This window comes from Mus pahari, chromosome 23 (genome assembly GCF_900095145.1).
Source record: "Mus pahari chromosome 23, PAHARI_EIJ_v1.1, whole genome shotgun sequence".
Classification (NCBI taxonomy): Eukaryota; Metazoa; Chordata; class Mammalia; order Rodentia; family Muridae; genus Mus; species Mus pahari.
This window is the reverse complement of record NC_034612.1, coordinates 4,501,167-4,523,162: the sequence shown is the minus strand read 5'-3', so window position 1 is coordinate 4,523,162 and position 21,996 is coordinate 4,501,167. Positions and strand designations below refer to the sequence as shown.

Here is a 21,996-nt window from a genome sequence, read left to right as displayed (position 1 = left end):
ATTGAGAAAATGCCTTACAGCTGGATCTCATGGAGGCATTTCCCCAACTGAAGCTCCTTTCTCTGTGATAACTCCAGCTGTGTCAAGTTGACACAAAACCGGCCAGTACCACAGCCAAGGGTGCACTCGTTTATTATAATCCATGTGTGTATCCACCTGTCCACGCACGCATCCAGTGTCTACTTCCACATGTCTAGTCTGCTCCTCCAGAACATGATTGTCTAGATGGCTCCCTGCTGTCTGTCCGTCTTGTCTCCAACCTGTCCAGTTGTCCATCTGCGCAGCCAACTTCCCTCCAATCTACCATTTACATCTCGAAATGTCTGTATAATCTCCAGCCATTCGCCAGTACTCTGTCTGTCTGTCTGTCTGTCTGTCTGTCTCTGTTTCTGTCTCTATTTCTGTCTCTGTCTCTCTCTGTGTGTCTCTCTGTCTGTCTATGTGTGTCTCTGTCTCTCTCTCTCTGAGACAGGGCTCAGACTGTGGCTCAGACTGGCCTCCTGTCTCGGCATCCTAAGTGCTGGGGTTCTGGGTGTGTGGCACCACACTTCACTCATCCACTCTTGATGGCTGCCTGCTTCCTTTCCCCTCTTCTTCATTTCTCTGTTCTAGCCTCAGCTTCATCCACGCAGCTCCATTTTTGTGGCCACAGATCACCCACTCGTTCATGCGTCCATCTCTCTATTCATATCCCGTCTGGAACGCTGGTGTTAATCCTTTCTCTTCCGAGAAGGAGGCCTGGCTGCAAGGTAAAAGAGTGGAGAGAAGCCTCCATGAGTGATGGTCCAGGCCCCTCGGGATGTCGTCCCTGCCAGCCCGGTTGCAGACAGGAACCTTCAGCCCCAGACACCATGATCAGGACCTGTCTTCTCCAAGGGCTCTGCTAAGCAGTGTCACAGTATGGTGTCTGTCATGGGTGGGAGACCTCTTGGTCTGACCTCTGGCAGCAGGCACTTTGCAGGCACTTCCCCGGCTCCTCCTGCTGTGAGCCACCTCTGATCTGGTTGAATAGGTGGTTACATACTTCCTAAGTCCCCTCTGCTGTCTACACTGTGTCCTGAAATGACTCGGACTTGGACGTCAGCCCTTTTCCTCAGGCCCTTCACGTGTGTCCTAGAGTCCCACCCCGAAGTCTGGAGATGCCTGAAGCTGTGGCATCTTCTAGGCTCTTATTGACCAAAAACTGACTTCCCGTCAGAGGGCATCTCTTCCCCATGTATGCATAGCTAGGAGACTGGCTCTTTAGCCATCCACGGGCGTCTGGGTGATGTCTGGACTGCTACAGCGAACAGCTCCCCGGAGGTGGAGTTGATTGGCCCCCAGGAGCCTGCAGTGAGCCAGGCTAGGTTCAGCTCCTGACTCTTCAGGTTTGGGATGCTCAAGGAGCAGTGACAAGTGTGATTTGAGATGGGGAGGCATTAATGCCAGACAAGGAATAAGGGACAGGAGAGGTGGCTCTGGAAGACTCAGGAAGGTGGCACCCAGACAAGACAACCACATGGTTGGGCGGCCATCCCTGGCCAGGGGGAGACGCATGAGTAAGAGTGACTCATCAGGACCAAGTCCATCACTTGTTAAGGACTTTGTCCAGTCACTGTTCAGATGGGGAAACTGAGGCCCTGAGCCACAGGGAGCCCCATTGTACCACCTCCCTTCCCTCTCTCAAGCCTTCCTGAGGGTGTACCCTAGCCTGGTCTCTGGAGAAATTTGAGAAAATTTGGGGAACCAAGGCAAAGTTTGGGGCCCCAAGGAATTTTAGTGGCATCAGGTGAGAACTGAGTTCTTTTTATATAGAAGGTCAGAGGGTCGGGGATGTTGGTTAGAGGATCTCGCTCTGTGGAGCATTCCACGTCAGCATCCCCTTTTCCATAGTGCCTTTGGGTCCTGAGCAGAGGGATGAAGGAGACCAGGCCTCCCTACTTCATGCCCTATATAGCTGCTCTCTTCCTTTTCTTCTTCCTTCCTGGTCCTCCACTTTCCCCCGTCCTCCTTCCTCTCTCTCTCTCTCTCTCATTTATCATATATAAGTACATAGCTCTTCAAACATACTAGAAGAGGGCGTCAGATCAGATCCCATTACAGATGGTTGTGACCCACCATGTGGTTGCTAGGAATTGAACTCAGGACCTCTGGAATAGCAGTCAGTGCTCTTAACCACTGAGCCATCTCTCTAGCCCCTCTCTGCCTCTCTCATTCACATAAGTAAGTTCTGATGCATCCCATCTGTGCCAGCCTGGGCTGGAGAGCAACATGGCAGAGAGAGGATCTCTGCCCTCACGGTGTCCAGGCTTTCTCTCTGGTGCTCATTTAATGTTTGCTGAATGACTACACACGTGTCTCCCCTTTTGCCCTCCTCAGCCCTCTCTGGGTCCTGTCACGCTTCTGCCTTGCTCTGTGGCTCAGCACCTCTGCCATGCACACACAGGCTTCAGACGCGTGGCTCTCAGGGACGGTGGTGATTTTGGCTAACGTGTATCGCATGTTTGCGTGTAGTGGGCTCTGGGCTAATTCCCCGCTTTTATGGCCTCTTCTGTCCCAAACATTGTTGGATGATGAAATTAATGAGGGAGGGAGGGAGTGAATAAGTTACTTCACCTGCTTTCAGGCTTCTTCTGCCTCAGGCAGTGCTCACGAAAGGCCAGATGGTAAGCTCAGGTGGTCGAGTACCAGCCCGGAATGCTCGGGGCCCTGGCTTCAGTTCCCAGCCTTGCATAAGCCAGGCATAGGTGGCACACGCTGACATGCCAGCATTCAAGAGGCCAAGGTGGGACATTCAAGATCAGTGTCCCTTACAAAGCCAGTCTGGGTGACACAAGCCCCTGTCTGTCACACACAAAGGTGTTCAGTGTTCAGTAAATGTCAGATGAAGGAATGGGGAAGATGAATGGGCAGGTGAGAGGGATGAAGGGGGGGGGAAGCTGCGAGGGGTGAGGTGGAAGGATGAACAGACGAGTGTAAAGATGGATGGAGGGGTGAGTGGGTGGAGGGGTTAGTGGGTGAGTAGAGGTGGATGGATGAAATGGATGGATGGACGGATGAATAGGTGGATGGATGGATGGGTAGGTGGGTGGATGGATGAAATGGATGGATGAATAGCTGGATGGATGGATGGACGGACGGGTGAGTGGTTAGATGGAGGGAGGGGAGGGGAGTGGGCTAGAGGATGGGTAGGCTTGCATGCTTTTCCTGTTTTTATGCCCAACACACAGTGGGTCAGCTTACCTCTCCCTGGGCAAAGTATTCCATAGTATTCTTTAGTCCCTTGGGTTTCATTTCCCCTAACCTCTGACTCCCTTAGGTGAGGGAGCACAGGACAGGTAGAGGCTAAACTCCTGCTATCCTTCTTTTTTCCCCTCTAGGAAGCAGCCGCAGAGCCCCAAAGCTCCTGCACCCCAGCGACCCCCCATCCTCAAAGTCTTCAACCGGCCCATCCTCTTCGACATTGTGTCCCGGGGCTCCACTGCAGACCTGGACGGACTGCTCTCCTTCTTGTTGACCCACAAGAAGCGCCTGACTGATGAGGAGTTCCGGGGTGAGCTGGCCCCGGTGGGCCGGGGGAGGGGTAAATTGTACAAGCTACAGGCTCCACAAAACCTGCATCCTCCCCTGCATGTTTTTCTGGCTGGAGGATGATTAGCTCATTTGATTTTTCAGGGGTATCTGGGATCTCTGCCCCACCCCCTCCCAGAAGCCCTTCCACACCCCGGGATAGTTCACAACCTCTGTCAAAGGGCCATTTAAAGCCGGGCTCCAGCAAGCTCCATGGCCAGAGACATTCCGCCACCTGGTGGTCGGCTGAGGAACTGCTTCCTCTTTAGCAGTGGTTCCATAGCCAAAGCCCGGGATTCAGGACCCGATTCCTCTCGTGCCAGATGTGATTTGGAATCATGGAAGGTGCCTGGGTGACTCCTTTAGTGAGTTCTTACTAATTCAGCGAGATGCCACTGGTACCGATGAAGTACCAGGCACTGGGCTGGTGTCTGGAGGGGGTGGGGGTGGGGTGGGGCTGAAGATGAGGAATTGAGCAAGGCAGATAAGAGGCTAAAGTGGCTCTCGGTTATTCAGGGGGGACAGGTATTGATCCAGCGACCGCGTAAATAAACACTGAGTTACAAACAGTGAGGGATATCTAGTCAGGGGATGTGAAACACCCCCTCACTTCCCCCCGTAGTCCGAGAGAGCTACGTTAGTGTGTGAAAAGGGACGAAGGAGTGTTTGGGGTTAAGTATGGATAAGTATGAAGGGACAGTGATGACAAAGACCCCGTGGCTTTCCATGACCTCTGAGGTGACTATAGCAACTGCTGTGTGCAAAGTGGATGAAGGACCACAGAGGCTGGGCAAGCCAAGGGGGCGAGGCTATCTTGGGCTTGTGAGAGACAGTGCCTGATTCAGGGTGATAGTGGCAGAGATAACAGCCAAAGGGGTACAAGAAAAAAATGGATAAAACAGACATGCTGGGACGGGCGTGGGGCAGGGGTGGGGGGTGCCGAGGATTCAGGTTGGATTGGACTCCAGGGAGGGGAATTGTGTTACCATGGAGAGCTGGTAGTTGCTGGTGCTACTGATAAAATGGAGGGTTGACACCACCCCATGCCAGAGATTGGGGGTGCATCTGCACAACCCCAGGGGCTCTGCCGGCATTCAGGGCAGCCCCCACCTGGTGCCCATGGGAAGCTGTACCCACAGATGGAGTCCATATTAGCCTGGCTGGTGCTAGCCTAGGCCAGCTGCCCAGGAGATGGGGGAAAGGCTGGGGTGGGGGTCAGGCTCAATGTCAAGCTCTCCCCGTATTTGGGGAGGTTGCCCACATGTCCTCCTACAGGATGCTAACTGCAGCATTGCCATTTAAGGGGGGGCTCGTTGATGCCTGGGGTCCTGCGAATCACTATATTGGTTGGTTCACCGATGTCCCCTTGATTGCCGATGAACAAGAGATAATGCCAAGACTCCAACCCCGAGGGCCAGCCGGCAAAGCTCGCCCTCATCCCATGCCTGTGGCTCCCACCTTGGATTCGTTGCTCAGGCCTGGTTGGTGGTGTTGGTCGGAGCTTGCTTTTTACTGATTCTTTAGAGACCAAAGCTAGTTCCTGTAGTCAAACACATTGTATCGAGGGAAAGGAACTTTAAAGAGGGTGTAGGTGAGCATTGGGGAAGGGTGAGGAGCACCTGGCCCACTCAGACTGAAAGATGTTGGATAGGAACAGAAAATGTTTCCACTTATGTGTCTGTGGCACCCCCCAGACACACTGTGCCCCTCTTTATACTCAGTCCAGGCTTTAGGGAGCACTGTGGCTGGCCCTTCACTCCCTTCTAGCTTCATGGGACAGTCTTCTATGTCCCCATGTGTGGACAAGTGCTGTTTGATGTGCGTCTTGCTTTTAGAGCTGATGAAGGCTCTCACAAGCTCAGTGGTATAAAGTACGGGCTGTGCCAGCAGGAGGACCTGGGTTCAGATCCTAGCATCCATGGAAAAAGCCAGGCAAGGTGGCACATGTCTGGGATCCCCACTCTTAAGGAGGTGGGAACTGACAGATAACCCCCCTGCACCCCCACCCCTGCCGCCCACAGCCTCTCTAAGCCAGTGAGCTGCGGGTTCAGTGAGAGACCCTGTCTGGGAAGTAAAGCAGAGAGCGACGAGGCAGACACCCAGTGCTGGCCCGAGGCCTCCACGCAGATGCACCCGTGTACACATAGAAAGCACAGAGGGAGGGAGGCCAGTTCTGATGGGTCAGAGCCAGGCAGTAGTGGCGCACACCTTTGATCCCAGCACTCAGGAGGCAGAGGCAGGCAGATCTGTGACTTCAAGGCCAGCCTGGTCTACAGAGTTAGTTCCAGGACAGCCTGGGCTACATAGTGAGACTCTGTCTCAGAATAAACAACAGCAACAAAAATCAACAAGAAGATGTATGGTTGACTTTTTTTTTTAATGCGCATGCACACCTGCACGCATACGTGGCCTGCCCCTCTGTATCTCAGTATGGTTAGTGGTTAGCTCTCAGTTCCCATCTGCTCAGATTTCAAAGCCCCTTTAAAGGGGCTGGAGAGATGGCTCAGCGACTGCTCTTCCAGAGGTCCTGAGTTCCAATCCCAGCAACCATATGGTGGCTCACAACCATCTGTAATGGGATCCGATGTCCTCTTCTGGTGTGTCTGAACCCTTTAAAAATTCCCTCTGGGGCGACGGCTCATTGGTTAGAGCACTGGTTGCTTTTGCAGAGGACCTGAACTCGGTCCCCAGGACCCACGTGGTGGCTCACAGCCATGTGTAACTTCAGTTTCAGGGGATCTGATCTCTGCATACAGCTTTCATGGACACTGCCTATATACAGTGTATAGTTATACATGCAGGCCACATGCCCATACACATAAATAAAATAAAAATTTCAAACTTCCCTCAAGTGCAGGGTGGCACAACCCTGTAATCGTAGCACTCTGGGAGCCAAGACAAGAAGATCAAGAGTTCAAGACCAGCCTGGGCTCCATAATGAGACACCATGTCAAAGAGAAATCTCCCCGACTATGATTAAGTACGAGCCAGTCTATAGGCTGTGGCTTTCTATATGTCACAGAGTATCTATTGCCGTAAGTTCACGGATACCATGAGAGACAGAAGGGAGCTGTGTCCCCATCCAGCAGGCAGAAGACATCTCAGGCAGGTGTGGCAGCCCAGCTGGGCTACTGTTCCCGCCCCACATTCACAGCCAGGTTCTGAACCCCGTCTCTTGCCCCTTTCCCTCAGAGCCGTCCACGGGGAAGACCTGCCTGCCCAAGGCGCTGCTGAACCTAAGCAATGGTCGCAACGACACCATCCCGGTGTTGCTGGACATTGCGGAACGCACCGGCAACATGCGAGAATTCATCAACTCGCCCTTCAGAGACATCTACTACCGAGGTGGGTGTGGCCGCGCACGCGCCGTTACTGAACGGATGTGTGAGCAGATGGATGGATGGATGGATGGATGGATGGATAGGCCACAGCTACCTCTCGCACTCCGCTATTCTGAATTTCAGAATGGGAGATCCCAAGCCTTTGTGATGCAACGCCCATGGCTGTCTGGTACCCGTGAGCTAGAAAGCTGTAGTCCTAGAGGCCGTGTGGTTGGACCCTTGGGCCATTTGAGGTTCTGCAGGGCATGGTGTTGAGCCTCCAATTCCGGGAGGCAAACGTTGTCATGTGCATCACCTCCGTGCTCCCCACTTCTGAGAGAGTCTATGAACTAAGGCTTAAGACTGCAAAATACCAACAGAGTCTGTGAAGTTCATGGTTGTGTTCGGGGTGGTTTGGCCAGGGTATCTAGAACCACGCTGGTCTCCAAGGGTTGATTTGGCTCACCCGGTTAACTGGGTGGGTGGGGGGATGTCCTCTATAATGTCATGGTCATCGTTTCCAGGCTGTGTGCTCAAATCGGTGGCCCTCAAGCTTGTGTTCCTGCTAGACTCTTTAAAAAAAAAAATTTATGGGGCTGGAGAGATGGCTCAGTGGTTAAGTAAGAGCACTGACTGCTCTTCTGAAGGTTCCGAGTTCAAATCCCAGCAACCACATGGTGGCTCACAACCATCTGTAATAGGATCTGACGCCCTCTTCTGGTGTGTCTGAAGACAGCTACAGTGTACTTATATATAATAAATAAATCTTTAAAAAAAGAATCTGTGCCCAAATACAGCGGGCTGTCATGCACCCCAAATCCCATGTCAACCCTACGCACCGCCTTCCAGTGATTGCTGGATAAGCGTTGACCTTGAGGTCCCTGTGTCACTTTCCACGCCTGGTAGCAGACCCTGGGCCCCACAGCAAGCCTGACTGCCTTTTTCCCCAGGCCAGACGTCCCTGCACATTGCCATTGAACGGCGCTGCAAGCACTACGTGGAGCTGCTGGTGGCCCAGGGAGCCGACGTGCATGCCCAGGCCCGTGGGCGCTTCTTCCAGCCCAAGGATGAGGGAGGCTACTTCTACTTTGGTGAGTAGCTGAGGGTAGAGACAAGGGAGAGGCGGTGTCTGCAGCCATGGTGACTCCCACATACTCAGACCTGAGCTGCCACCGGTCCTGACCCACCCCGTGGCATGGATCCCCCCAGCATTCCTGGCCTCAGAACCAGAGCTCTGGAGAAAGTTCAGTAGGGACCGGGGTTCACATCCTCATTTTGCTCCATCCTAGTCACGTGACTGACTGTGTGAACCTCAGTTTTCCCCATCTGTAGCTGGAGATTGGCAGAGCTCTGGGGGGCTCTTATGGAATGTCAGCACCTAGCACCCTCCTACTATGCAAGTGTCCTTTGGTTCAGCTCACGTTGTATGAGGGCTGGGATCTCACAGTCCAAATTGCCACAGTGTTGCCATACTTGGACCAATAAAAAATTCTGAATGTGGGCTGGAGAGATGTCTCAGCGGTTTAGAGCACTGTCTGCTCTTCCGAAGGTCCTGAGTTCAAATCCCAGCAACCACCTGGTGGCTCACAACCATCTGTAATGAGATCTGATGCCCTCTTCTGGGGTGTCTGAAAACAGGTACAGTGTACTTACATATAATAAATAAATCTTAAAAAAAAATTCTGAATGTCATCACAGTTGACATGGGAAAGTTCCACAGAGTCCTACCACCAGGACTCCAGACCCACAGCTTCCTGGTTGCATGGGCCATGACCCTAAATAGCCACCCCCTGCCTCTCCAGCAGTCACCATGAGAAGCCCCATTCCCTGTTACGTGGAGCGGGTGGTAGCATCCGTCCCCATCCCCGGCATGACCGGCAAAGTCCCACCTTGGTCCCCTGCATTGACCCTCAGCTTTTCTGGGCCCAGGGGAGCTGCCCTTGTCCCTGGCAGCCTGCACCAACCAGCCGCACATCGTCAACTACCTGACAGAGAACCCTCACAAGAAAGCCGACATGAGGCGACAGGACTCAAGAGGGAACACGGTGCTGCACGCGCTGGTGGCCATCGCCGACAACACCCGAGAGAACACCAAGTTTGTCACCAAGATGTACGACCTGCTGCTTCTCAAGTGTTCCCGCCTCTTCCCGGACAGCAACCTGGAGACCGTCCTCAACAACGATGGCCTTTCGCCCCTCATGATGGCTGCCAAGACAGGCAAGATCGGGGTGAGTGAGCCCAGCTGTCCCTGGGAGCTACCTCTGATACTCATTGCACTCCCTGCTCCCCTAATCCATCTCCGAAAGCCCTCACCAGGGAGCGAGCACCGTACTTCCAGAACCTGCTATAGCTCCTCCCTAGCACCCAGCCAGGATTCTCAGCTTTATCTAGAACCACATAGCGGCATCCTCACCGGTTTCTCCCAACCCCACCTCCATCAGTCAGGATGAGTCACTGAGGTAAACTGAGTCACAGGGCCCCCTCACCAGCCGACCTCCAGCAGCTGGGCCTGCTCTCTCAGTACCCTGGAGGAGGACCCCCTAGTCCCGGCACTGGATACAGTGGGGTTGTTGTGTGCTGTCTTGTGTGTTGTGGGACATCCTCGCCTTGATCCACTAGATGCCGGTAGCACCCTGTGACATGCACTGTGACAACCACATGTCTTTACAGACATGTTGCTGGGCTGTCCCCTGGGAGGCACTGAGAGCCAGGCCAGAGTAGCCTACCGCTGGCTATGGTTTTTAATGCTTCCTAGTGGGGTGGGTGAGGCCTCAGGCCCCACCCCTCAGTGCTTCAGTTTCCTTGTTGCTGTGACGGTTTAAGGAGGGGAGCCATGTACGGCTCTTAATGAAGAGCTGAGGGTGTACAGGATGCTGGGGAAGCAGTGTAGGACTGGACACAGTACAGCCAAACCCCAGAACCCCAGCTCCATGGTCAGCCTGTGACCCCAGTGACTCGGGAGGCTGAGGCAGAAGAGCTGAAAGTTCATGACAAACTGGGCAGTGTTGGTGCACACCTTTAGTCCCAGCACTCAGGAGGCAGAGGCAGGCAGATCTCTGAGTTTGAGGCCAGCCTGGTCTACAGAGTGAGTTCCAGGACAGCCAGGGCTACACAGAGAAACCCTGTCTCGAAAAACTAAAGGGTGTGTAGGGAGGAAATGAAGAAGCATTCACGACAGGCTACAGAGCAAGTTCAAGGCCATCTTGGGTAACTTAAAGGGTGGGGTCCAGAGTAAAAAGGAAGACAGGGGAATGACTTGGTGGTAGAAATCTAGCACACTTAGTCCCTGGATTCTACCACAACACTGAAAGTCTGTCTGTCTGTCTGTCTGTCATCTATCTATACATCTGTCAGGCATCTATCAATCTTTCTATCATGTCTATCATTTATGTCGTGGGATCATGTCTACTATGTATTTATCATCTATCTGTCTGTCTGTCACCTGTCCATCTACCACGTATGTCCTACTGAGTATCTGTCTGTCTGTGAACAAGCATCCCCTCGGCAGGTCTTTCAGCACATCATCCGGCGTGAGGTGACAGATGAGGACACTCGGCACCTGTCTCGCAAGTTCAAGGACTGGGCCTATGGGCCTGTGTACTCTTCGCTCTACGACCTCTCCTCCCTGGACACGTGCGGGGAGGAGGTGTCCGTGCTGGAGATCCTGGTGTACAACAGCAAGATCGAGGTGGGTACCAGGGTGGGGAGGGAGTCCAGTCAGGACCATAGGGCTGGGGGCTCTGTGACCCAGAACCGTTGATCATCATTAAGCATCCAGGACAGTCTTCGGCAGCTAGGGAACTGAACAGGGTCTTTGGGAGGGTGGCCTTCGGGACAGGTTAGGGATCCTGGCTCTGTCATATACTGTGTGGCCCAGGGTGCGTGGCACAGCCTCTCTGTTTCCCTGGTCTGGAAACACTTCTGTCGGCTGTCGTCACACGCAGTTGTAAATCAGAGCTCCGAATGCCCTGTTCATTGAGTAGGCTTTAGCAAATATCGGTTTGCATCAGCAAATGCTCTCCCTGGGCATGGGCGCCTTGTGTAAGTAAATGTTCAAGGGTTTAGTGGGTCATTCTTCTGTTGTCAGTCCCTGAACTCTAACCTTTGTAGTCACGTTGTCATGGGACTCAGTCATTAGATGGACAGCACTCTGGACCTGTGCAGGGTAGGGGTGGGCGGCCTGCCTTCCAGCCTGGCTCTGGCATCAAGGATGTTCGTTCCCTCATCCCTGAGATGAGAATCCATTTTCATAGAGACCCAGGTTTGCAAACGTAGCATCTCTGGTACAAATCGATCCACAAGATAGGGCTTACCAGGGGAACTGTGTAGAACACGATTGTTCAGGGCTCAAGTGTTGATGTCTGTCTGTATGAAGAACTGGACAGTTGTGGTACACCAGTCGTGTATTGTTGTTGAGATAAATATCCCAAACCTGTTCCTTGATTAGACTTTGTGAATGTGGAACCAAGAGTTATACTTTCAGCTTAACCAGAATTTTGGGGAACATGAGAAGGGGGTGGTATTTGTTTCCTGTGGTGCTGTGGATCCAAGCCTTGTGCTCGCTAGACAAGTGCTCTGCTATGGTGTCCCATCCCCAGCCCCTTCTGTTTTGTTGTGAGACAAGATATCACTGTGTAGCCGTGGCTGGTCTCCAACTTGCTCTGTAGACCAGGCCGGCCTCAAACTCACAGAGATCTGCCTGCCTCTGCCTCCCAAGTGCTGGGATAACAGAAATGAGCCACCATACCTGGTGTTCTCCTACTCTCAGTTTAAAAAAATGACAGCTTTCTTTTTCTGTGTGTGGGCATTTCGTGTGCAGGTATGTCTGTGCACTGCATTCACGCCTGGTGCCCGGAGAGGCCAGAAGAGCTCCTGGAATTGGAGTTACAGATACCATAGTTATCTATGTCATGTGGGTGCTGGGACGTGAACCCGGGTCCTCTGCAAGAGCATCCAGTGCTCTTAACTGCCAAACCCTCTCTAGTCCATTTAAGAAATATTTTATTTATTTTTATGTTTATGAATGTTCGCCTGTATATGTGTGTGACATATGTGCAGTACCCATGGTGGCCAGAAGAGGACACTGGATCCCCTGGATCTAGGGTTCAAGATGGTTGTGAGCCACCTTGTGGATACCGGAACCAGTCCAGGCTCCCTGCTGGGCAGCCAGTGCTCCCAATGTTCCCAGTGCTCCCAGAGGCTGGCTAAGCTTGCTCTTCAGTTCTGCAGCCTTGATTTTTTTTTTTTTTTGAGTCTTTTGCTGTGTAGTTCATGAACTTGTGATTCCCCCTGCCTCAGTCTCCCGAGTGCTATGATTACAGCCCAGCTACAACAGATTCTTATCGCTAGTGTGTGCGTGTAAACACAGGTGTGCCACAGTGAGCGTATGGAAGCTAGACGGCAATTTCGTGAGGTCTGTTCTCTCCTCCCACCTTTGTATGGGTTTCAGGGACTGAACTCAGGTCCCCAGGTTTGCCCAGTGGGCACCTTTACCAGTTGAGCCATCTTGGTAGCCCAGAGTAGGTGTTCTTTAAGGAATTTTCTGGTTCTGTGGTACTGTTGGATAGGAGGAAAGGGTTAGTTGAGGAATTGGTGTAGAGCCTTAGTGTGGCTGGAGCGTGGCTTAGGAGGCGGGGCCTCGCTGGAGCGTGGCTTAGGAGGCGGGGCCTCGCTGGAGCGTGGCTTAGGNGGCGGGGCCTCGCTGGAGCGTGGCTTAGGAGGCGGGGCCTCGCTGCAGTTAGCATGCCTGTATCCCCAGCGCCCAGCGCGGGGAAGGTGGTCATGACACCCTACCTCCCCCAGAATCGCCATGAGATGCTGGCTGTGGAACCCATTAACGAACTGCTGAGAGACAAGTGGCGTAAGTTTGGGGCTGTGTCCTTCTACATCAACGTGGTCTCCTATCTGTGTGCCATGGTCATCTTCACCCTCACGGCCTACTATCAGCCACTGGAGGGCACGGTGAGTGATCGCTGGGGAGCTGGCACGGGGACAGCAGCCTCTGCAGCCGGACGGAAGACAGTTTGCGGGTGGGGAGGAAGACGCCCCAGCACCCAGATGGCTCTGAGCTTGGAGGAGACTCCGGGAAACAGGAGAGGAAGCTGCTGAGGACGCAGATGTTTGGGGCAGCTGGTGTTGGGGCCAGGGGAGGACCTGTTGCATCTGCTCCTCCCCCCCCCCCGCAGCCACCCTACCCTTACCGGACCACAGTGGACTACCTGAGGCTGGCTGGCGAGGTCATCACGCTCTTCACAGGAGTCCTGTTCTTCTTTACCAGTGTGAGTGCTTGGCCCCAGTGCCACCTGCCTACCCAGTTCCTCCTCCTCCTCCTTCTCCTCTCCCTCCTCCCCCTCTGCTCCCTCTTCTTCCTCTCCTACCGCCCCTCCTCCTCTCCCTCTTGCTCTCCCTCCTCCCCCATCTTCTCCCCCTCCTCTCCTACTCCAGTCTGACTGATATTCTCTGTTCTTCAGTACCTGAGCCCACCATCTTTTATCTCCTTCACTCTGCTTCCTTCCCTTCTGTCCCTTCTCCGTTCTCCCCCAACTCCTCCAGGCTCCGTATTCCTCTCACCGTCTCTTCTCTTCCAGATCAAAGACTTGTTCATGAAGAAATGCCCTGGAGTGAATTCTCTCTTCGTTGATGGCTCCTTCCAGTTGCTCTAGTGAGTAGAAGTCTTGGGGCAAATGGTTCTGGTTCTGAGTGAAAATGGTCATCCAGGTAGTGGAGAGAGGTGACACTATCAGGAGTGACTTGATCCAGCCGGGCAGCCATAATCAAACAGTTGGGCAGGGCCAAGGCTTCTTTGTTAGGGGGTCGATCCATACCATGGAGAGAAAGAATTTTGACCTCTTCCACTGATTGAATGCTAGTGACTGCTTGTGACTAAGAATTGTAATAGTATCTCTGTTGAGTGGGGAGAAGTGCAGCCATCGATTATTGATGTCTGCCTAGGTCACAGAATGTGGGAGTCAATGTACATGTGCTACATCTTGTCCAACAATGAGATTTAGCCACAAAATCTCCACAGAACTCTGAATCAATCTTTCTTTTCTTTTTTCTTTCTTACTTTTTTTTTTTTTACCATTTTCTTTTATATTAATTATTGCTTATTTGTGCATATGTATGTTCAGGAGGAGTCATGGGATATCAAATCACCTGGAGTTAAAGGCTGCCTGGTATAGGTGCTAGGAATCAAACTCAGGTCCTCTGCAAGGATAGTGTGTGCTCTTAACCAGTCCGCCATCTTTCCAGCCCTCTGAATCTTTCTTTAAAATTCCAGAAAGTGTGGCCTTGGGGTCTTGTAGTACCTAGAACCCAATGTCTGGAGCCTGGTGGTGGTGACACATGCATTTGATCCCAGCACTCAGGAGGCAGAGGCAGGAGAATCTCTGTGAGTTTGAGGCCAGCCTGGTCTATACTTCAAGTTCCAAGACAGCCAGAGATACATAATAGAGAGATCCTGTCAAAAAGAAAAAGGAAATCAAGCTGTTTCATTAACTGAACGCTGAGATGTCAGGGTCTCCACTCTTCTCCTCTAGGATCTTGAAGACACTGGGACTTCTTGGTGCCCCGAAGGACTTGAGGAGATGTCTCTCTCCTCATCCATAATCTCACCATCCCTTCCTCTCTCTGACCCTCTCGCCCTCTCTGCTGCCCGGTAGCTTCATCTACTCTGTGCTGGTGGTTGTCTCTGCGGCGCTCTACCTGGCTGGGATTGAGGCCTACCTGGCCGTGATGGTCTTTGCCCTGGTCCTGGGCTGGATGAATGCCCTGTACTTCACGCGCGGGTTGAAGCTGACGGGGACCTACAGCATCATGATTCAGAAGGTTTGGGCTGGACTCAGCGTGCCCGTTCTGTGGCCTGACCCCGAGGGTGGGACAGGAGAGTGGGGAGCTGAGAAACCGTTTTGTGCCCTTTCCCCACGATACCTCTAACCCAGCCCCTCTCCGGTGTTAGATCCTCTTCAAAGACCTCTTCCGCTTCCTGCTTGTCTATCTGCTCTTCATGATTGGCTATGCCTCAGGTGAGTGTGGGTCTGGAGTGCTATGGCGGGGATGAGGACTATAGGGGAAGCCACCATGGGCTGCAGACAATGGGTATCCCTGCCTGAGATCCCTAGGTGTGGGTCAAGGCCAGTCAAGCTCCATTCCCCACTCCCAGAAAGACTGCAAAGCAAAAGGCTACATCGTCTTACTTCACAGAGGAGGGGTCTCAGGTCAGAGAGGCCATGTGTCCAAAGGCTACTAAATGTCGGCCAGCGAGATGCCTGTGGGTAACTGTGCTTGCTGTCAAGCCCGATGACCTAAATTTGATCCCTGTGACCCACAGAGTGGAAAGAGATACCTTCTACTTCATGAAATTTGTCCTCTTGTCCCCACATGTGTGCCATGGCGTGTAGGTCCTCACACACATAGGCGCACCCAAATAAGTGAACGTAATGAAAACATTGTTTTGTTTTGAGCCAGTAAATGCAGAAATGGAATGTGAGCTACTTCCGTGAAGCAAACTGACAATGAAACTTACAGGTCAGGTCAGGTACACTAGTCACTGGTCAGAGGCACAAATAACACAGAGCCCATATGCTCCTGTAACTCATTTTTGTGCCCAAGGTAGACATTACCAATGGATCACAGAATGATCTTTCTGTTGGATGTAGATGAGGTCTCGGAATCAATCCTCCACACAGAGTGTTTGAGCATCCACCACACAATTAGATTGCATTGGTATGTGAACTGAAAAGTGTTCACCACGCTCTCTAATTGAGGGCACTGTAGCCTCCTAACCCTGATGAGGTCAACGTGCTCCAGTGACTCATTTTTGTGCCCAAAGCAGACATTACTAATGGATTGCAGAATGATCTTTCTGTTGGATGTAGATCTGGTCTCAGAATCCTCCACACCCACTGTTGGAGCATCCACTACACAATTAGATTGCATTGATGTGTGAACTGAAAATGCTCACCATGTTCTCTAGTTGAAGGCACTGTAGCCTCAGCCTACTGGATGGGGGGCCTGCCCTGGTGATTGGTTGCTGCCAAAACTCCCATCTGGGCTTAGCAGGAAAAGATGGTGAGAAGAACAGCTTGGCATGTTTATAGGCATGGGGGGCCTTTATGGTAGGGTCTCTAGGACCAGCAAGATAGGGCAGTCAGCCTTGGGAAAGGCTAGTGTGGAGGGGAAAGAGGAGCCTGAGTGGAGTCTGCAAGTAACAGGCTGGGTTAACGCTCTGAGCACAGGTGGGGTCTGGCTATCCTTGTCCTGTGGATTGTACGATGTAGCAGCATCCCTGGCTCCAACCGCTGGCTGCCAGCACACCCACCCACCTGTCACTAGAAGGTGCCACATGTGCCCTGAGAGAAAATTACGAGGGCTGGGTAGCTCTAGATTCCATTCTGAAAAATCCCTAACTCCTCAGAGAGTTTGGGGAGAGAGCGGAGGCGCCCCGAGGGTCCGTGTGTGCTTGTTGGCTTGGCTGACCAGAGGCCAGTGCTGTACCTACTCATCTCCATCCAGCGGGGTAGCACCTCTCAGCCTCCCCCCGCCCCTCCCGCAGCCCTGGTCACCCTCCTGAATCCGTGCACCAACATGAAGGTCTGTGACGAGGACCAGAGCAACTGCACGGTGCCCACGTATCCCGCGTGCCGCGACAGTGAGACCTTCAGCGCCTTCCTCCTGGACCTCTTCAAGCTCACCATCGGCATGGGCGACCTGGAGATGCTGAGCAGCGCCAAGTACCCCGTGGTCTTCATCCTCCTGCTGGTCACCTACATCATCCTCACCTTCGTCCTCCTGTTGAACATGCTCATCGCCCTCATGGGTGAGACCGTGGGCCAGGTGTCCAAGGAGAGCAAGCACATCTGGAAGCTGCAGGTGAGGCCGCCGTCCTGAGCATTCCTCCACCTTCCATGCATGCCGAGGCCACTGCCTGCGTCTAAGAATTGCTTTACCACCACCCCCTTCCCCCGTTCAGTCCCCCCCACACACACACACACACGCTGCCAATTTTAGCTGAGGTGCAGCTCACGGGACCCCACTGGCTCCATTCAATGTGATCGCATGAGCTCTGTCAGCACTGAGCATGCTCAGAGTGTCGGTTGTCAGCACTGAGCATGCTCAGAGAGTCTGCTTTAGTTTCCAGCCACTGTAACATAAATCCCTGAAGCTGGGTCATCATCATCATCATCATCATAATAATAATAATAATAATGATTTAGGGCGGTGGTGGCACACACCTTTGCACGTGGGAGCCAAAGGCACGTGGATCTCTTAGTTCAAGGCCAGCCTGGTCTACAGAAAGAATTCCAGGGCAGCTAGGATGGTTACACAGAAAAGCCCTGTCTTCAAAGGGGTGAAGGGGGGAGAGTGAAGATTCATTTGGCTTATGGGTTTGGGGGCTGGGAAGTTCAAGTACGGCATCGTCTAATCTTAATCTTGACTACAACGAATGCCTCACACGTCAAACCCAATCAACACACAGGGACTCAGAAGGTTTTAGGGATACCTTCAAACCACAGCAGGCAGCAGGGGCGTTTTAATGGGTTTTGCGCTGAGCCGATGCGCCACCTTGATTCAGAACTGAGACGAGGGGCTCGAGAGTTAGCTCAATGGGTGAAGCGCTTGCCACGCAACAAATGAAAGGGCCTGAGTTCGGATCCCCCAAGCCGTTTTGTAAAGCTCGTGTCTGAAACCATTTGTGGGAGCTCATGTCTCTATAACCTATACGATCTCTATCCTTTAGCTTCTGTGGCAGGAGGGGAGGCTGGGACAGGAGCATCCTGAAGGCAGGCCAGCTAGCCTGGTGTACAAACAGTACACAAGACCCTATGCCAAACAAGATGGACTTGTCTTGTTCCCATTCACCTCCACCTGAACAAAGTGGGTCTGTGGCGCCCCCTTGTGGCGGATCTCGGTATCCTCTTTGGGGGTGGATTTTATCTGCTCAGTGAAGTTCCTGGCCCACCGCTCAGAGATGGAGAAGCCAGTGGCTGGAGAACCCCCCTAAGGGAGTTCTTTGAGATTCTTGGAGACAGACTCCAGGGCCGTGTGCATCCACACACCTGGAAATTAACTGTGCATTTCCAACCCACGGATACCCCCACTTTCTGGTCTGCTCATAGCTTTCACACATTGCTACTTCTCTGAGCCCCAGTCTCCCCAGAAACACCCTGTTTTCAAATTTTTTAGTGTAAAAAAAAAGTGGAGGGACCCTCCCCCCACCCCTTTTAAATTCCAGCTCCTGGCCCTTCTTGTCGACGGCTGGGGCCCGGGCAATGGAACAGGTGTGTGGAGGTCGTTCTAGGCAGGAGGCTCCCTCCTGAGGCTGATTCTCTGCCCACCTACTCAGCATTCATAAGGACCAGTGTTTAAAGACCACCGCAATGCACGCATATACCCCAGCACGTGGAAGGTGAAGGCAGGAGAGCCTTAGCCACGCAGGGAGTTCGAGGCTAGCTTGGGCTACATGAGACCCTGTCTTAACGGGAAAAGGGTGTTTATTTGGCCTGCGGTTGCTGTGACCCAGGGTCCTGCTGGGGAAACTTATTACCTGGGACCTCCCTCTCCCCCTCCCGCAGTGGGCCACCACCATCCTGGACATCGAGCGTTCCTTCCCCGTGTTCCTGAGGAAGGCCTTCCGCTCTGGAGAGATGGTGACGGTGGGCAAGAGCTCAGATGGCACTCCGGACCGCAGGTGGTGCTTCAGGTGAGGTCCGGAGCCACGGGCTCCAGGGAGGAGGGGTTTCCTGCCGTGCACGTATGAGTTTCGAACTCAGCGCAACCCAGCCAAGATTCTGGGTGATCCTGGGCAAGTCTCAGCCTCAGTCCCTTCAGCTGTGAGCTGGGCACGATGATGGCCCCGCCTCTTCGGGCATCTAGAGCTTCCAAGCTGGCATCTATACATGTTAGGATGTTGGGATGCCTAGAGGCTCCACAGCACCTCACAGAGGCTGGCAGAGATGGAGCGGGTTGTCTCAGAGCATCATCCTCTTGTCTGCCACCTATGGCTGAGGTTAGGTATTGCGGCTGAAATGAGGGGACCGGAGGATCATCAGTTTGAGGGCTTGGGACTCCCTAACTCATCTGCAGTGACCCACATTCGAAATCCTCCCCCAATTTCTTTTGTCAGAAGGCAAACTACTCCTTGACAAGGGCTTACCACCAGAGCAGAGTGTAGCGTGCCCCTGAGAGACAGGTCCAGTGGCTTTGCTCATCTGTGGAATGGGCTGGTAACAGCACCCCCACTAGTCTAGTACTGATGCTGTGTCACCAGTGTCTCCTAACCTTCAGAAAAGAAGCCCCGCAAACCCGGGCTCCTCATCAGTAAAATGGTAACAGCAAATGAGTCTCCCTTGCTCAGTACAATATGCGGTTGCTCAACAAATAGAAGTTGTATGAAAAAGAACAACCACAACAAAAATAACGTTAAAACGCACAAATCTGTCCTAGGAGACCATCACCAGACTTTACCAATGTCCTAATAAAAAGAGGAAATGGTATCAAGGAATGTATCCATCAAGGAATGGATAGACAGACTGCTTTATCCATACAATGGAATATTATTTGGCCGTTAAAAAAGAATAAAGTTCTTATCCCTGCCACAGTGTGAGTAGACCTTAAAAAAAAAAAAAAAAAAAAAAAAAAAAGGCTGAATGAAAGGGCACGTGGCCTACGGCTCCATTGATAGAAAATGACCAGAACAAGCAAGCCCAAAGCAGTGGTGGGTCACAGAAGCAAGGAAGAGGGAGCTATTGCGCATGAGTACCGAGGAGCCTGGGAAACGGCGAGGAGAGTTGCCGAGAGCGCAGGGAGTACAGTAGTGGGGTTGTAGAAAGTGATTGGAGGGGAGGTCTGGTGCTGTGAGGAGGGCATGCTGGGAAATGCTGACTCAGAGAGAGGACCTAGGGATGGGGCAGGAAGCAGTGTGGCAAGCCCCCCGCCCCACCCCTCAAAAAACCCCGCTCTGCTTCTCTCCGCCAGGGTGGACGAGGTGAACTGGTCTCACTGGAACCAGAACTTGGGCATCATTAACGAGGACCCTGGCAAGAGCGAGATTTACCAGTACTATGGCTTCTCCCACACCGTGGGGCGCCTCCGCAGGGGTGAGCGTGGCACTGAGAGCGGGGGATGGGGTGGGGGGCCAGAGGAGGGGGGCGGACTCGGGGCTGTCCCTGCTGGGACTCCTCAGAGGTGAGTGGCACAGAGAGCTGGGCTGGGGGAGGCGGGGACGGGGCTGTTCTGAGCAGTTCTGTCCAGGGAATGGGAAAGTGGGCGGGGCCACCGGTGGCTCCCCCTCCCCCTGCACAGGGCGGATTCCACCCCAACCCTCCCTGTTTCATGATGCTGGATGGTAGGGCTGCCTGACAGGAGAGATTGGGGCAGCCCCATGGGGGAGAAGTCCTTTCTGGTTTTTTTTTTGGGGGGGGGGTTGTTTTGTTTTGTTTTGTTTTGTTTCGAGATGGGGTTTCTCTGTGTAGCCCTGGCTGTCCTGGAACTCACTCTGTAGACCAGGCTGGCCTCAAACTCCGAAATCCGCCTGCCTCTGCCTCCCAAGAGCTGGGATTAAAGGCGTGCACCACCATTTCCCTTTCCTTTTTAGTTTTGTTTGTTTTGTTTTGTTTTGTTAAGAGGAGACCTGGAGGTAAACGCCCACTCCCCGGGCATTCTGACACTGGCCTTCATTCTCCACTCTTCCCTGTGTGCCTGACCAGGGCAGGCATCTTGACTTCTCTGAATCCATTTTCACCTCCGTAAAACGCGCATAATACCTTCCTAATACCTTCCTAATACTTCTCTTCGTGAATTAACCAGTACACAGTGGTGCTCAATGCTTGCACGGCCCCGTTAACCCTCTCCCTCCCCCCTCTGAATTCATTGTCCAGATCGCTGGTCCTCGGTGGTGCCCCGCGTTGTGGAGCTGAACAAGAACTCAAGTGCAGATGAAGTGGTGGTACCCCTGGATAACCTAGGGAACCCCAACTGTGACGGCCACCAGCAGGGCTACGCTCCCAAGTGGAGGACGGAGGATGCTCCGCTGTAGGGGCTGTGCCAGAGCTCGGACAGATAGCCCAGGCTTGGCCCTCGCTCCCACCCACATTTCGGCATTTGTCCCGAGTCTTCCCACACCCGCATGGGATCTCGGAGGGGAGGGCCTCTGTGGAGACTCTGGGGAGGCCCCAGGACCCTCTGGTCCCCGCTAAGACTTTTGCCCTCAGCTCTACTCCCCACATGGGGGGCGGGGCTCCTGGCCGCCTGTCTCGCTCCCATGGAGTCACCTAAGCCAGCTCAGGGCCCCTCTCCTCGCAGGGCTCAGGCCCCCGTCCCTCTTGTGCATTATTTATTGCTCTCCTCAGGAAAATGGCGTGGCAGGAGTCCACCCGCAGCTGGAACCCGGCCAGGGCTGAAGCTCGCGAAGGACCCTGCAGCTCCGACCTGCTGCAGATCTAACCTGCCGCAGCCCTGGCTAGCTGGGTCTTCTGTACTTTGTAGAGATCGGGGCCGCTGGTGCTCAATAAATGTTTGTTTATTCTCGGTGGATACAGGGTGAGGTCGGGGTGGGGTGGGGTGGGGTGGGGTGGGGTGGGAGGACACAAGACACCAAGGGGCCCTGGGGCACCTGTACAATTCTGTGAATGGGCGTGGTCACGGTGAAAGTGGTGGAGGTAGAGGGTGTGGTCCCAGTGGAAAGTAGAACTGATGGAGGTGGAGGGTGGGATGCTGGTGGAGGTGGGGGAGAGTGGGATGCTGGTGGAGGGTGGGATGCTGGTGAAGGTGGTGTTTGAGAGGCGGGTAGGGATGAAGTAGTACTGTGGGAGGCAGGGAGGAGGGAGGAGTGTGACTCTCTGGGAGTCACAGTGCTGGTCAGGGACGAGGGACACTGATAGGCACAGTGATGCTGGTGACAGAGAAGCAGTGGGTGGTGCTGGTGGGACACTGCTCTCCTGGTGTAAGGAGAGGTCCCTGCACACCTGCAGCCTATCTGCAGAGGAGTCTGTAGCTGGCCGATGTCCCCTGTGACCTCCCCAGCTCAGGAGAGTGCCTTCCATCCTCCCCGAAGCCACCACAGGCAGCTGCAGTGGACAGAACCCAGGTCCCTACACAGACTGGCTTTCCCCCTCTTACTAAGCATTGG

At 53.4% G+C, this 21,996-nt stretch overlaps 1 protein-coding gene across 3 annotated transcripts in view; it reads left to right on the top strand.

Moving 5' to 3' along the window:
* Trpv4 (transient receptor potential cation channel subfamily V member 4) overlaps window positions 1–21,401 on the top strand; it is a 36,529-nt gene extending 15,128 nt beyond the window's left edge. For 2 of the 3 annotated variants that reach the window (XM_021222516.1, XM_029533707.1), the window contains exons 3-16: window positions 3,360–3,532; window positions 6,742–6,894; window positions 7,820–7,960; window positions 8,799–9,097; window positions 10,378–10,557; window positions 12,672–12,830; window positions 13,055–13,147; window positions 13,457–13,530; window positions 14,531–14,696; window positions 14,827–14,893; window positions 16,423–16,739; window positions 18,443–18,570; window positions 19,845–19,966; window positions 20,747–21,401. In XM_021222516.1, the coding sequence (XP_021078175.1) occupies window positions 3,360–3,532; window positions 6,742–6,894; window positions 7,820–7,960; window positions 8,799–9,097; window positions 10,378–10,557; window positions 12,672–12,830; window positions 13,055–13,147; window positions 13,457–13,530; window positions 14,531–14,696; window positions 14,827–14,893; window positions 16,423–16,739; window positions 18,443–18,570; window positions 19,845–19,966; window positions 20,747–20,904 (2,230 nt within the window). In that variant the 3' untranslated portion in view covers window positions 20,905–21,401. The remainder of the gene's footprint in view (window positions 1–3,359; window positions 3,533–6,741; window positions 6,895–7,819; window positions 7,961–8,798; window positions 9,098–10,377; window positions 10,558–12,671; window positions 12,831–13,054; window positions 13,148–13,456; window positions 13,531–14,530; window positions 14,697–14,826; window positions 14,894–16,422; window positions 16,740–18,442; window positions 18,571–19,844; window positions 19,967–20,746) is intronic. The other variant, XM_029533708.1, reaches the window with a different exon arrangement.
* Window positions 21,402–21,996: the final 595 nt, after the last annotated feature.